General features: G+C 26.6%; 1 protein-coding gene across 1 annotated transcript; it reads left to right on the top strand.

Annotated features, from left to right (window-relative positions):
• The first annotated feature begins 80 nt into the window (after positions 1 to 80).
• On the top strand, positions 81 to 12,279 carry LOC107447393 (vesicular inhibitory amino acid transporter-like). Its single transcript, XM_016062303.3, has 3 exons — positions 81 to 203; positions 6,393 to 7,685; positions 10,250 to 12,279. The coding sequence occupies exons 2-3, from the start codon at positions 7,383 to 7,385 to the stop codon at positions 11,447 to 11,449; spliced, it is 1,503 nt and encodes a 500-aa protein (XP_015917789.1). The 5' UTR covers positions 81 to 203; positions 6,393 to 7,382; the 3' UTR covers positions 11,450 to 12,279.
• Positions 12,280 to 17,311: the final 5,032 nt, after the last annotated feature.

The following is a 17,311-nucleotide window of genomic DNA, read 5'->3' as shown; positions in this document are numbered from 1 at the left end:
CTATATTTCTTTTTTCCCCGTTCTGGGAACTGCAGAATGAAATGGGGGATGCTAGGCTTGCGCAGCTCCCGATTTTAGGGGTACTCTCGAAGAAATGATGGCGCGCATGCGCGTCCCTGCATCTTCCGCATCGGAATTTTATAACTATAAGGAGATAGCCCGGATGTAATGGGAAAAGGGAAAGTTATGGCTACCCATACAAGGTAAGTTCTTTTAGAAACGATTTATAATATCCAAGTTATTTATTATTCGTTAATCGGTACCACTATACTTTTAAAGTACCAATTATTTTTTGGATTATCCAATATTTTTTTTAACAAATATGTAACGAATTTTGAAAGACTGGGTAAAATCCCTTTATGCCTAACTAGGCTTCGGAAAAGTTTCTAAGCGCTCGTTCTATTTCTTGCTTAATTTTGCATCATTTTATTGATTAGGGAATTTAAATCATTTCTTCATTATTTTTTCGTTCTACAAAAGTGTATGCAGTTTATATTTTTGAAATCCATCAATTGCGTTATTTAAGTTCTGCTAAAAAACAATCTTTCAAAAATCTAATAAAGGTTTTGAAAAACTGCCGAAATATCGTGTAATTTAACATTGCAGTTAGAATAATTAAAAAGAGACACGTTTTACAGAAAATGCATTTTAAGTTTTATTACTTCAAGAAAGAGAATCTCATTATTGCTCAAATTAATATTTGAGAAAAAAATGCTTCTACGTTGCACGGAATAGGTAATAATAAAAATTTTATGTTTTTTTTCTAAAAAATCAAAGTATCTCTAGATTAAAAGGCATAAACTTTGGAAATTAAATCATCAAGTTTTCCTTACTTTAAATACATCTGATATTTATACATATGAAAGCATCTTTGGTTAAATTTGATGTAATTTTTTTTTTTTTGCTTTTACTCATCTTATAAACTTTTCATACACCAACAAGCAAATGATAAACGTACAAAAAATAATTAAGGACACATAAGAATTTTTCAATATTGACATGTACTGTAAAATATTCTAAATGAAATTACGGTTTTAAGTACCGAAATTCTTGGTGCGTCATCTGGAAAATTTATTTTGCAGTAAAATCGATTTCTACCGTAAAATATTATACCGTAGTTTTTTTAGTAATGTTTCTTTAATTAGATTTATTCAGTGATTTTACAGTAATTATGAGATTTTTTCCGTAACATGGTCCATTAAAAATAGATCTTACGGTGATAAGTACAGGCCTTTTGAGTACCGGCACTTTTACTGGAATTTCTTTTGATTTCCATAATATTTTCAATAAATAATAGAAATGGGGAGAAAAATAATTTTCCTATTAATTCTATCAAATTTTGTTTTTTATGTTGTTGCGATAAAGCTAAAACTAAATAATAAAGTATTACTAACTTGAATAAAGTAATACTTTTAACGTAATAATAAAGTAGCTCTCTAAAAGTAATACTTTTAAAATAATAAAGTAGTACTTTTTAATTTACGTCATTTCATTTCACTCATACGCGTCATTTCATTTCACCCACTCATATATAAAACGTCAAATATGAGTTATTTTACTCTCTATTTTGCTTTCTTTCCCTCTTATTTATGTTTTCACTTAATATAAAATTTATAAAAAATAGTTTAAAATTTAATTTTAAGGAAAAGTGTTAATTATATTTTTCTGATGAACAAGTAACGATATTTAAGAAATTTCTGAAATTAAAATCTAAACTTTAAATTTCTCATTCATTAGGAATATTTCTTAACGAATTAAAATATGAAATTTAAAAAATTTTTTTTGTTATACATCCTTTAAGCTATTTCTAAATTTTATTTTATAAAATCTTTTCTTAATTTCTTCTTAGTGTTTTTCTTTTTTTTTCATTTTTTTAATAATTGATATTAAAAAATAACTCGTATACAAAGATAAAAAAAAATGTTGTAAAATAAATACTTGAAATTATAATTACACTCTACTGCTGACAATTTTAAAAATCTTTGAAAATTGTATTTTATTTTGTATTTTATTATTTTTAAAACAAAATTCGTATATTGAAATAATTAAAGAGCCTAGAGTATTAAACATTTTCGTTTTCATGTCTCAGTGACTTTTGCGTAAATATATCAGAGTATTTGGCACTAAAACAATAAAATTTATTATCTTTTAAAAGAAATATGATCTATGAATATTATCATATTCATAGATCGTATTTCATAACTATGAATATACGTAATCATGATTGCATGTAATTATGATCCTGGAAGACAGGAGATCATGATCCACAAATATATTCATAGTTATGATCCAATACTCATGATTATATTCATTAAGCGTGATTACCTATATAGGTAATTATGTTTAATGAATATAAGTAATTATAGTTACAAGTAATTGTAAAGCAAGAATACAAATAATCATACATTAAGAAAGGTCAAAAATACCGAAATCTGTTAAAAAAAATTATAGTGTTTCATGTTCTACGGAAACACCGAAATAGTCCGTAATTTTTGCCGAAGTGCTTTGGTAATTATTTGGTAGCCACATACTTGGCTTTACAATTTTCAAAGAAATGTTTCATTTCACTTTAACGTTTATAAATAATAATATATATCTATTCTTTATTTAATTTTACTTTAATTCTTCATCAATTGACTAAATAATAAAGTTTCCTTTCTCACAAAAAATCAATTTTTGGCTTATAGTTTACAAATAAATTAGAGTTTTATTAAAAAATTTCAAAATATCTATATAGCTTTAATATGATTTAATATGAATTTAATAATTCATAAAATGGTCTTTTTCTTTTAAAAATAATACTAGTCTTTGTAGTATGCAAAATAATATGAGCTTTACTTAAACATCAATAAACAGAATTTTAATTTTATTATAGATAGATATAAAAACATTTTTTTGGCCTTGTAACAATTATTTTGCATTCTCTTAAAAAAAAGAAAACAACTTGACATATTGCATTTGAATCTTAAGTGACATTTTCAAAGGGTTTTTCAGCTGTTTATTCGATCTCGTATTCATATGTTTTTTTGTTGGCGACATTTTGATGCTAATTCTTTGAACTTCATGCCAATTTTTAGCATAAGTATTGAATTACAATTATTACTACAAAACCAAAGGTAAGAAAATTCTCTAGCGTTATTTCGCAGTCAACATAATGCTTTCTACTTGAGAGGCTATTTCATAAAAATTTGTAATTGTTCCTTTAAATGCTGTTGTGTATCTCATCCGAAGTTGTTTGAAAATAATTATGAATTTCTAATTTTTAATACATTAAAAAATTAGCACCTCAATATTTAATTTTTTTCAGGTTTTCAGTTTCAGTTTCTTAGTATGTGTAAAATTGCACATTTTATGATTTAATAATAATTATACTTGCACAGAGTGAAAAATAGGAAGCAGAATACCTTAATAACTTTGATATAATAGTTAAACTTTCGCAAAAATAAATCTGAATTATTAAAATACTTAACCTTAAACATGGTAATTAGTTTTGCATAGACAGTATTTAGTTAGTTTGTAAGAGCTATTAACTTATGGAAACTAATTTAATTTTATTTATAAGTATAACTTTATTTAATTACAAATAATAAAGTGAAAAAAAATACAGTGTAAAAATTTGGGATCGGTAAAAAGTGTTGGCACTCAGGTTGCCGGTACTTTTTACCTTAAAATCCATTTTTATCGGAACATGCGACGGGGCAAAAAATCTGATATATCGTAATAATTACAGCAATATCCCAGAATCACTCTTGTTACATAAATATTGCTGTAAAAATTACGAAATAATATTTTACGGTAAAAAGTATTTTGACTTTATCTCATATATCTACAGGATTAAATAGTTCCTTTTTGAAAGTTGGACGTCTGCCAAAAAACTTTTCCCTTTGAGGTTTAATTTATGATTGCACGTAATTGAGGTTCATTTTAAAGGGAGTTATGTCAGATATGACGTCATACATCGATTTAGAGTTAGTTGTATTAGCTATAAAATATGATTTACCACTGGATAACTATATTAATAGAGTTTTAATAAATTTAAAATAGTTAAATTAAGTTAGAATATAATTTATTTTCTTGAAGTTTTTCCTGTAAAAATAAAGTTAGTAAAGCCCCATATACATCACTATGTTTATTGAGAGACTCTACCAGAAAGTTCACTATTTTGTCGTTCTCTACTTTACTTAATTAAAGTAAAAAATTCTAATTTCATTTTACAAAAAGAAAAAAAAGCATAAAATTTTTTATTTACACAAACTTTGTTCTAAAATATCATCATAGCGACCAACGATACAAATTCTAGCTCACCACTTACACATACTTAAATAACAAATAAATAGAACCTACTGATTTTAAAACAGTTGGCAATGTTATTCGTTACAATAGAATTATTCAATGATTAACCAATTACAAGGAATTTTATTAAACACAGAATTTTAAAATGTAAATGAAGTAAACTACAAGTTTAATATTACTTCATTTTAACTGATGCAAAAATATAACCAAAGAAATATTAAATATTGTAGTTCAAAAAGAAATAGAACGAGAACTCTAAATATAAAGCTCTTTGTTGACATTTCGCAACTATAATCAATCAATTGTAAAAAATACTCAAAACATTATGCAAGTCTTGTGAAAAACCTTTTAAACATTTTTGCTCTAAAACGAAATTGAATAACAGAACTGTACATTGTAGAGCTAGAATAAGCAATAGAATGCTTTTTTCCTTTTGGTCATGAAAATTTTAAATTTAAAATTATTTAAAAAAAATTATTATCAATTTATAAACAAACAATTTTGTATCAAACAATATTTTATTATTTAAATGAGATGAAATATCTCAATACAATTTAGAACTATTGTTTTTTAAAATTTAGTTTTTGTCCTATTATTAATTCTTAGTATTTTGTTGTTAATTAAAAATCAGTTTTTCATGCTACACCAAAGCATTATTTAATTCTTAAATAGTTACTGTATTGAAATAACTGAATTTCACATCTTTCAATGTTTCTTCTGAGATTGTTTACTATGTTATTGTTAGATTTGTTATTAGATAATCTGAATGTTATCTAAATAGTTTTTTTTTACATTTTTCTTCCATTTTATTTCATTTTTGATATGAATAAAAGGTATATTTAAATTTATATTGATATAGTTTCAGAAAAAAGTAATGAATTCAAACTTTTAAATTGTTTTATTTTTTTTAATTTTTAAGTATTGAAAATGATTTCCTTCTGTTATAAAACAACAACAAAATTATTTTATACATTACTTAGTTAATTTTCACTTTTTGTTTTTACAAAAAAGGACTATACAATAGTAGAAAGAAAATTTTAAAAAGCTACTTAGCTACTTCACGTTCAAATTTTATATAATTCTAAGTCTAGGAAAACAATTTCAGACAAAAAAGTGAAATATTAGATTAGTAGGTTAATTAGATTGGTAATATATTAGGTTAAGTTAGGCCAGCTTCTTTCTAAAATTGTTTATTCTTACAGATTAATTCGTACTCATAACTTACTATTTTCATTTATTGTTCTAAAATTTCATTCAAAATCATCCACGTTTCAATTTACTTCAAAGCAAATTTAATATTTTTTTTAAATTTCTTAAATAACTTTTCCTTTTTTAAATAACAACATTTTGTATTGTATATTTGCGTCTCTTTTATACATATATTTTCGATAGGCAACAAATTAGATTTATCAGTAAATATTTCTTATGTGATCAAATTTATGTGTAATAAATAAGGAATTCAAAATAATTATCCCTTTTTTAACTTGACTCCAGTTTAATTTTAATTGTTTACAGAACGATCAATTTTTATAAAATTGTGAAAAATCTCTAACATCAGCAATCTGTAAACACTTTTTGTATACAGTCCTGCTTTGTAATATGATTTCCTTAATCTAAAATTACCGTAGAATTGTGTTCGTTTTAGCAAGGTAAACATGGGAAAATAAGATCTTGTTTTAGTTGAACAAAGCACAGAAACATGTCTTGCAGAAAATTTTATAGTTTAAAAATAATAAAACAAATTTCTCGTCAACTCCGTTAAGAAGTATTTTCAGATTGGTTAATTTTTAAAATGAAAAATGCCGTAAATGGTCCATTTTAATTATAAAATATTTTGTAAAGGGTTCGTTGATGAAACTAAATTTATTGATGGGTACATGATGGGTAAAAAAGCCAACTTTTATAACTTACAATTTTTAAAATAAAAATTTGGATCTACGTTTCAAAAACTGTCCATAACACAATTTCTGCTTAAAGTTTTAATTATATTTAATAATAAAGTTCTAGTTTTTTCGCATATATTTTATTTTTCAGTGGTAATTTTTATTACATTAATTCACTTTTGAAAATAATAAAACAATTTCATTTGACCTTTTCAGATTTCACAAAAGAACATCTCCAAAAATAGTTCATAAATCCTACAAGACTACAAATGAATCAACAACTTATGCTTGAACCTTCTTTCACTTTAGCCTGCAATTTACCTGAATATTTTTTGTGCCAAAAGATAAATTTGGTGAAAAATTTTATTAATTCAGATACAAATATTAAAATATTAACTTTTCGCTGATTATAGTTGATTTCAGTAAAATATTTTTTAAATATTTTTAAACAAAGTATTTGTTTACTAAGAAAGCGCAAAAAGAAGAATGCCACTAAAATTCAAATATCATTTTGAAGAAGTATAAACAAAACTTAATGAAGTGGGAAATAATCTAAACACTCTTCTACATGTGTCTTACATATTAAGAATCATAAACGTACATTGATGTATATAAAAATCACACCTGTCTTCCAAGAAATCAATAAATTTATCAGTATTTTGCTGAAAGATTTATTTTTCATCGATGCCACAGTTTTGACTTCTGACTATCACTTTTCATCTTATTATATTATTAACAGCAAATAAGTCAACAGGCTTACAAAGAATGATCAATGAATGATCATTAATATCCTCTTTCAAAGAGTAACGAAATTAAAATTGTCTTCCACGTTTGAAATGATACATTATTCAACGTCTTCCATTTACAAATTGTAATAGCAAACGAGAAAAAAAGTGTTTTTGATCTAACACAAGTAACAACGTTAGGAAACTTTTTCCATGGTTATACTGAAATTCAAGAAAAATTTAAAACTTGGCGATAAGAAAGCCAAATGTTCAAAAAAGTATCGCTCGTTTTACCGTTTGATGCTAATTAGTGGAGGTGTGTTAATGTTTGTATACATACTTCTTGTACTTAAATGGCAATTAAATAGATAGTGATATATTTCAAATTCTTCCAATAAAATATGTTTAATATTTTTGATAATATAAACATAATAAAAAACTAGGATTATCAATACAAGCGACAAGCATCTAATCAACCAAAATGGCACACCACATCTTTAGCGCGTGGCAAACCGTCCGATCCTATTTACCAGGATCGTGTGGAGATAAAACTGAACTAGATCACTTTGCCAAACATGGCCACAGCAAGGCAGATACAGAAATGTCATCTTTCCGACATACAGATGAATCTGATGAACCGAAGCATAGAATTGCTGGAACAGAAGATTATGATAACATCGATGGGGAAGTACACATGGCTGGGGAGTTTGAGGGTGAATTCGGCGGAAAAGGATGCAAAATCGATGAATGGCAAGCAGGCTGGAATGTTACTAATGCTATACAGGTAAGTGATTTTAGTTACTATTTGTAAGAGAAAATTTTAAAACATTTTATATTAGAATCTTTGGGGCAACTATACACATTAAGCGCACTAAAAAACAAGTTACAAGTTGAAATACAATGTTCTATAAAGCTAATAGATTGTAATATGTGATTGAATGGTTAATATTTAAAATGTTCATTTTCTCTTTTGCATACAGTATACTGTAACAGTCTAGTTTTTTGCACATATTTTACCTGCGGCTTATATGCAGTTAATCCAGCTATATAAATGGGGACTCATTACATTATTATGTTATAAGTTGAAATAAAATGTTCAATACAGCTAATGAGTTAATTAGTTAACATGTGATTGGATAATTATAGGATGGTCATTTCCTCTCCTGCAAAATTTATAATCTTTCATCCATAGCTTATATACAGTTAATCTAGCTATAAATCTGAACTTATTTCTTTTTTGAGATAAAATAAAAATAAATTAAAAATAAAAAGATGAAGTACTCAAAAGAAGAAGTCGAAAATATCTTATTTTTTATTACCGTCGTTAAACAGTCGACCAAATTTTAGGTTTACGATTAGGTTTACTAAATTTTAGGTTAGGTTTCAGGTATGTTCAACTCCGTAGCCTTGTAATTTTGAGCCAATCCGGAAGACAAGGAAACTCTTGGATCAGTACCCCCAGAGGTCTGATTTGTTATGGGAGCTTAGAGGATTTTGTGTCTCGGCAGATTTAACGTGCATCAGTCACCATTTACTACATGGGGAGTCTTCGGCTGGCGAGGATCGAACTCACGACAACTTGAACATGAATCCAGTGCCCTACCAACCAAGCTATCCCGGCCCCAAATTTAGTTGAAATGATTCAAAAGATAAAACACTCGACTCCTGGTTTGAATCCCAGCAATAGTTACGATTAGATACTGCTCTCTACTCATACAAATTACAATGCCGACGTAAAATATCCACAAGACATCACGTGACAGAATTTCCTTGTCGTCAGGCTTTGACATTTATGTAAAGAAGAGCATAGATATATTTTTTTTTGTATTCCATAAGGTTACATATAAAAACTTTGGAACCCTCCTATATCGCTTGAGACCATTTTCTTTCATAGTAGTCGCTTTATTCTAAAGTGGTACCTTTTTTTATTTTTTCAAAGTAGTCGTTTACTTGATATAGAAAGAAAACAACACTATTCACTGCTTTTTAAAGCTTATAAATTATTATAATTTTTTTCCGATTTTACCAAATAATAAGTAATTCTATTCCTTAGTCATTTTAATAGAGACTTATACAACTTGAAACTAAAACTAGAGCTGGTTGTTTCATGTCAATTTCGGGTTATTATAGAATCACATCATTGCAAGCTATGCATGTAAAAATATTTTATAAAGTCACTATTTAGATACCATCTTAGGATTAAAACAAAAGATCTCTTAAAGCAAAATGTAAAACTAATTAAAAATATTTTTTAAATCTTTCCCAAAAGATCCCAGTCTGAAAATAATTCTCAAAGACTATTAAGATTCCAAAAAGAGTTAAGTGGTAACTTACATTTAAAAACCGTTTGCTGTTTTTATTGAGCAAATTTAAAAAGATGGTACTTAAAATGTTTCTTCAAAAAAATAGAAAAAAGTAGATATGATTTATCTCTTAAGCACTTTTTTAATTGCATAATTATGCTCGTAATTTATTTTCGCTACAGAGGATAATAGGACAAACTTGATTGATTAAAGAAAACATTGTTCTTGCCTTTTAACAATAGATTTTGAAGTATTTTTCTTCTCTTAACCATCAAAAAGCTATTTATTTTGTTTAACTAAAACTCCTTATCAATTGTATGGTTACAATTTTAAATGTGAGAACAGCATTATGGACAAAATTAAGCACAAAAATTAAGTTTCCAATTATTTATTAAAGTAATTGGTTAATTTTCTATGGTTATTATTCTTTAAGGTTATTATTCTACCTGCTTGTTTAGTAATTAAAGTTGGCTTGTGTGTAATTTTCTCACATTTTTGCAATCATGCTATTGGTTGAAAAAATTAGTCAAAAAACTCCCTTGGCTCACAACATGATCTTGAGTTTATGTTTTCACTTTCAAGCACTGCGAAAAGTGAAATGTAAAAGATCTAGAAAATAAATGACTATCAGTTAAATTAGACTAAAATTATATATTTCCTCTAGAAATTACTTTTTAAATAACGATTAAACCTTTTTTACTAAGCTCTTCATACTGGTTTTTTTTAAATAATGACCAATCAAATAACGCCAGTAGGTACTTTCAAAATGCATTTGTTACCATACAAGTACGAAGCACCTGGTATAATGTTGCCAAAAGCGAAAAATCCTTCCACAAACAGGCACGTTTAAAAGATAGACCACTGGCCGGAGTATGTCACTTAACACCAATATTTTAATAGCATTGCTAATGCAACTTGTTTCAAAGTTACCTAAACCAAACCATTCATATCTCAAGCTAAAAGAAATAATGTACATCGAATTTTTTTATTTTATTACTATTTTGTTTATACTTTGTAGCATAACTGAATTGTTTAAATTTTCTAGGGGATGTTTATTGTATGCCTGCCCTATTCCGTTCTTTATGGAGGATACTGGGCCATCTTTTCTTTAGTCTTCGTTGCTTACATATGTTGCCATACAGGTAAAATTCTAGTTGCATGCCTATATGAATTAAACGATAAAGGAGAATTCGAAAGAGTTCGAGACAGTTATGTAGACATTGCAGTTACTTGCCTTGGCGAGAAATATGGAGGTAAAATGGTTAATATAGCTCAAATAATTGAGTTGCTTATGACATGCATTCTATATGTCGTACTCTGCGGAGATTTGATGATTGGATCATTTCCTGAAGGTCCCATTGACCAAAGATCATGGATGATGATATCCACTATGTTTCTCTTACCGTGTGCATTTTTGAAAAAGCTGACAGCCGTTTCTCAATTAAGCTTTTGGTGCACCATGGCACACGCTTTAATTAATGTAATCATTCTTGGATTCTGTCTAATTAAGGCTCCAGAATGGCAATGGTCTAAAGTAACGTTCTCCATAGATACAGCCATGTTCCCCGTTACAATTGGAATTGTCGTTTTCAGCTATACCTCACAGATTTTCTTACCAAGCTTAGAAGGAAACATGAAAGACCGATCGAAATTCCACTGCATGTTAGATTGGAGTCACATTGCTGCTGCAGCCTTTAAAGGTGGTTTTGCTTGGTTGGCTTTTCTCACCTTTGGCGAAGAAACACAAGAAGTCATTACTAATAACCTTCCAACAAAAGGTTTCAAAATACTTATCAACGTGATTTTAGTAGTAAAAGCTCTTCTGTCATACCCACTTCCATACTTTGCTGTTTCTAATCTTCTAGAAGCAGCTCTGTTCCAAGGTCAACCAAAAACAAAATTCCCATCATGCTTAGCTCAAGATGGCGAGCTACGTATATGGGCGGTTGCTTTAAGAGTGTTTTTGGTAATCTTTACTATGCTGATGGCCATCACAATACCACATTTTGCTATACTAATGGGACTTATCGGTAGTTTTACAGGCACAATGTTGTCCTTTGTTTGGCCTTGCTACTTTCACATGAAATTGAAACGTAATGATATGACCAGATTTGACGTTGCTTGGGAAGCTTTCATAATAGCTCTCGGTGTCATATGTGGAGTCAATGGTATTTATTCTTCAGCTAAAGCACTTGTTGCTGCTTATCATATTCCTTTACCATATCCTAATGTAAGACCAACTTGAAGTTAATTGATCAAATTGATTCCTTAGGTGTGTATAGGTTTTAATGAATGTTTAGAAGACTTTAAATAAGTTATATTTATAAGAGCAGTTGACGATCTTTTGAACAGAAAGCACAACTTCGGGGATTCATTTTTCGATTATGTTGACGGTTTAATAAAAAAATGAGCAAAATTGAGTTCGCGAATTCAGAACTATAAATTACAGCGATGTTGTTTTGGAGTGGTGCTATAATTCTTCTAATGCCAAGTGTGATATGTGTCTTCCATTACATTCTAGACTATTCAACACTTCCTATTTCACTGCAGAAACAAGTTCTTTCTATCCAAGTTTATAGTAATATGTTGTTCTACGAAAGTTTATTTAGTTCAAAACAATCAGTTGTTGCGTTGAATTCAGTACTGAAACTGTTTCGAAATTATGAAACGCAAATTAAGAACTGTATTAAAAACTAACAATGCCACAATTAAATTTTACTTGAAAGGAGAAAAGTTCATAATTCCATTCGAAAAAATTCCCGAGAAACCCCCATTTATTATTTTAAAAAAAGCTGTTAGTCAAACATTTGTTAAAAATTTCGCTCTTTTTAATGGGAAAATGTAAAGTCTGGGAAGATGTAAACATAAGTCTGGGAAGAACATTAGCTTCAAAATATGCAATGATTTAAAACTTAAATTTGTTTTAGAATTTTGAAATTATTTTGTTTTCTCAATAATTTTAATTACTTGAAAGATAATATTAAAAAGTATAAATTGATGTGATACTTTCAAAGCACACTCATGAATTCTCATGATTAATATTTCGAAATTCGAATCTTCTATTATATTATAAAATAGAATATTGTAACTACAATACTCACAGATGAAAAAATAACTGTCACGATAAAGATTAATTTTGAAACTATATCCATGTTCTTCCAAGTATGAGGAAAAGTAAAAATTATGCCTCTGCTTATATAAGTGTTCAACTGTTCAGTCTATTCTCCTATTGTTATTACTCAAGTGATGAGAAAAATTTTACAAAAAAAAACTGTGCCACTGGCTAGAATAACTATGCAATTTACAATAATAAATTAAATTTTTATAGCAAGTCTTCCGATATGTGCTGATTGAATTATTAATTAATTAATTATAAAATTATGTTTTCAAACTTTGAAAATATTTCTATGAGATACAGAATGTCGTAGTAAAGGATCATACTATACACCACAGGTGAATTTCTTAACTCTCAAAATAATCATCCAAATCTGTGATTTGACAGTTTTCAAATTGTAATTGTCTTCCAGCTGATTGTGTAATTATTGAATTGTGTAATCGTACAGTTTCCAAATTTTCAAAATCTTCCAAGTGATCGAAAAGTGCGATTTGAAAGTTTCTAATTTTTGTAATCCTTCCAACCAATCAAATTGTATGATTCTTCAGTTTCCAAATTGTGAAAGTCTTCTATATGATCGAATTGTGTGAATTGACAGTTTTCAAATTGTTAAAGTCTTCCAACTATTCGAATCGTATCACTTGACTATTTCCAAATTGTAAAAGTCTTCCAACTGATACAATTGTGTGATTTGACAGTCTTCCTAATTATGACAGTGTTTCAATTCATCAAACTGTGTTGTGATTTATCAGTCTTCCAAACATGTTTCGAATTATTAATTTATTACTATTTTATTTTTTACAAATTTTTTATAAGCATAGTATTAGCTTAACCAAAATGGATGGTTAGCTAAAAAATGTATCATAATGTAATTCAAAATTAGAAAGAGAAATAGTTTCAAATTCGCCTATTATCAACCATTTATGCTTATATTAGGCTACGTTTACTATTTTTATTTAGTTCTTGTAGTGTATGCTCTTATTAAATTTGTGTCTAGACAATTTAAATACCTATCTCATTATGTGAAAAAAAACAATGGTCACATGTTTGTTACGTGACATTGACTGTGATGTAAAAATATGTTTTATTTCTCAGTTATTTTAATTGTTTTCGAACACTACATTTATTTTTACCTAAACTTCTAGATTAATTACGGTTTTTAGTAAACATAGACTCATAAAAAAGGGAATTATTAAAAAAAATCAGATTTTTTGCATTTTTATGTCTAATACCAAATAAGAAAAAAAGAACTTGTAACATTCAAGCTTATCATATTCTATGCCAATAGTTAGCTTATTTTTCATTTCAGCATTCCATATTATCAAGTCTAAAAATTTAAAAAAAATATTACATTAAAAATATTTTCGCCTTTATAATTATTCTTTAAAATGCATTTAATATGATTGCATTGATAGTGACAAAAAGATTGTCTTATTGAAAAGTTAAATATTTTAGAGTCAAACTCGCTTTTACGTCGAAGTGATTGCCTCTCGTTTCAGGTATATTGAGATTTTTTGTATTATATTATATATTAATATTATTTTCTTACATGTACTAAAATTAAAACTGAAGCAAAGTTACATTGCAAGAAATGAATTTCGCTTGAAATGTTTTAATCAATTTAAATAAATCAATAATGCATAATTTCTTAATCGTAAAATTTATATAGAGCAATAAATATAGCAGAAAAGGCCTTCATTGATTTTAGAACTGAGTTCAATTTCACATAGTATTTTATTTTTAAAAAAAACATTAAACTTAATTTTCTTCTAAAATCTATTTTCGTACGCTTATTTCTACCATCAGATTAAAAACCAAATATATTTGGAAACTATAAATATTGTAAATAATGTGTATCTAGTATATTAAAAACAGTTTGCCTCATATATGTATATTAAAAACAGTCATTTTGGAAGCTAGTATGTGTGAAATTATTATAGAAATAGTGATCTTTAATTCTGTTTAAAAACAATAACAAAAATATTGAATTTTGCTGCCTAGTATAACTGATGAAAATTCTTTTATCACCAAAATATATTCCTGAATTATTTCGCAAAAAAAGAATATTACGTTGCTTTTATATAAATCTAAAAAAAGTGCAATAAATATTATACACATGTTTTTCAACAAGAATTTAAAGCACAGAACTATAATTTTCTGTAATGTTTGTTATAAAGTACATTCGCAAAAAATTAGTTCAATGTTAATTTATTATATCGGTATATTAAACCATTTTATCTCGAAAATATGCTGCAATCATAATTAAGTTGTATGATAAATCATATTTCTATGATATACTTCCATTTTAGAAGGCCGTACAAAATGACTAACCTATTTTTGTGACAGTAATGCTTTACTAATCTTTGTAATAACTAATACGATGCTGATGGATTATAGATACTGGGGGATAACAGATACATGATAATTTAGGTACGACTACAATAGGTTTTTACGGCCTCCGAAAACGGAATATTCCCAATCCAAGTTTAAACTTTCATAATTTAAATTTTGATCTTTTCGAATGCATATTATTTTTGTTTAAAGAACTGAAAAAACTTCAACGTGCATCCAATTTCTTTCTGCATATTTTATTTATATTACTTTTATTTAAAATTCTAAATTAATTTCAATAACTTCAACGTTTTTTGTGTTCCCTAAAGAATAACTTCAACTTTTTTTGTAGAGTGTAATTAGAACCAACAATGACAATATTTGTATAATGTTTTGTATACGTATATTGGTTCTGTTTAAAAAAAAACACAACAATTTTGTGAAATTGTGATCAGAACCAACAATGCTGATATCTGTATAATGTTTTGTTTAGATTTGTATTTGATTTTATTTAAAGAATTGAATTTTTATTTATTGAATTAAAAAAATGAACTTCAGTTGTTATAATTGTGATCAGATTCAACAATGAAAATATCTGTAATTGCTTTGTATTTGCTTATTTTTTGCGATTACAAAAATAATAACTAAAATAAATAATAAAACTAAAATAACTTCAACGTTTTTTGAGGATTGTAATTAGAACCAGCAATCAATGACAATATCTGTATAATAATGTTTTGTATAGGTATGTTGTTTTTGTTCAAAAAAATTAAATAACAATAATTTTTAAATTGTGATCAGAACCAACAATGATGATATTTATAGAATATTTTTTTTAAATTTGTATTAGATATTTTATTTGTAAAAAAAACTAAAATAACTCCAATTGTTATGGTTTTGATCAGACATAACAAGGAGAATATTTATACATTGTTTTGTAAATGCATAAGGTTTGGTAAATTGACTAATATAATAACTTAAATACTACAAATTTTTATGATTGTGGTCAGAACAAACAATGAAAATATCTGTATTCCACTAAAAAAGTATCGTAGTTTTAGATCCAGTGTTTAACGTGTACTTGGCAATACTCGTATTTATATAGTATTGATGTTTGAAATTTGATGAAATGTTCTATGAATTAATTCGCGGGTTAAATAAAATCGTTTTATTGAATTGTTTTTTATTGTGGTAGCATTAGAAATGTATTAATAAATTGTTTTTCTTTCAGTGTAAAAACTGTTATTTGTTAAAAAGATTTAACTCTTTTTGTGGAATGTTTTTATACATCTTATATTGTGAAAGTGTTGTGTTTTTTCATTCAGAGTTTGAACAATATTTCGGAAAACTTGTTAATTAATGTTTTAGCAGTTTCAAGTTAGCATATTTCATGTTTTTTATAATAACGAAAAGCAAGTTAATGTAAATGCAAGTTGTGGAATGTTTTAATACTTCTTAAATATTGAAAATCGTTTCTTTCTCTGTTTACAGTTCAAGAAATGTTTCAGACAACCTTGCTGATTATTGTTTTAACGCAAAATTAAATTTATATATTTTTCAGTTTTAAAAATGTTAAAAGTGAAATCATGTTAAAACTTAGAATCAAAATATAGTTAAATATTGAGATACTATTTCTATGATTGTTTTTGAAAATTAGCAGCCAAACTGAGTTTCCATAGTATTGCATAACTATTATTGCTTGCTAAATAAGTCAATTAAAATAAAAAAATTTATTAAATACAATGTATTTTCAAAATTATAGATTTCTTTATCAAGAATAATTATCTAAACTAAAAACATCAAAATTTTAAAAACGAGAATATTCAACAATTTATATATGCTTGGTTGAAAAATACAAAATTTGACCAAAACAGCATAAAACATAACGTATCATCATCTTTAAAAACGTAAATGAAAAATCTAAAATAAAGAATCTAAAATCAATATTTTCAATTAAGCAGCTCTTTTGAATTGTATTTTATTATGATTGATGGAATGATATATATGATTATTATATTGATAAAAATTCAAATGTTGCAGTAAGCAACATATATTAATAGTTTTTTTAGTATGATAAATGAGATTATTATAATATTTGTTTGTTAGTTTAAATTCTACACTAAGCTAGTCTTTTGAATAATATTTTTCTTATGACAATTTAATGGATACATACGATTATGATATTAATCGAAATTGGAATTCAAATCCTGAACTTGGCCATCGATAAGAATCGTATTATTAATATAGTAAATGAAATGATCTAACGTATGATTATAACAACGATCAAAATACAAATTCCGAATTGAGAAACTTCTACTGATAAATGTTTGCATTGTAATAAATGTATGATACATATGATTACTATAATGAAATGTATGATTTTAATTTTGATAATGAAATATGATGTAAATTTTGATAATGAAATATGATGTAAATCAGAACATTTATAAATGTAAATTATGATTATATCAATTGAGTTTATTTAGATATTATTTATAATAAGATTCAATCGTGATCATGATTACTAGAAAAAAAATTTGATAATTTTGAATTATTATTAATATAAATTATTGTAATTCTTATATATTTTACAATGATAATGATATTGTTATTAAGTTTTTGAAAATTAGTGATACGGATGCTCTAATTGTAAATTAATAA

This window comes from Parasteatoda tepidariorum, chromosome 8, assembly GCF_043381705.1.
Source record: "Parasteatoda tepidariorum isolate YZ-2023 chromosome 8, CAS_Ptep_4.0, whole genome shotgun sequence".
NCBI classification, from domain to species: domain Eukaryota; kingdom Metazoa; phylum Arthropoda; class Arachnida; order Araneae; family Theridiidae; genus Parasteatoda; species Parasteatoda tepidariorum.
This window is presented reverse-complemented; position numbering and strand designations above follow the sequence as displayed.

Bases quoted from the DNA above. Each gene is read 5' to 3' on its own strand.
- LOC107447393 (XM_016062303.3), top strand. From the start codon at position 7,383: ATGGCACACCACATCTTTAGCGCGTGGCAAACCGTCCGATCCTATTTA. The intron at 7,686-10,249 runs GTAAGTGATTTT...TAAATTTTCTAG, and splicing joins ATGTTACTAATGCTATACAG to GGGATGTTTATTGTATGCCT.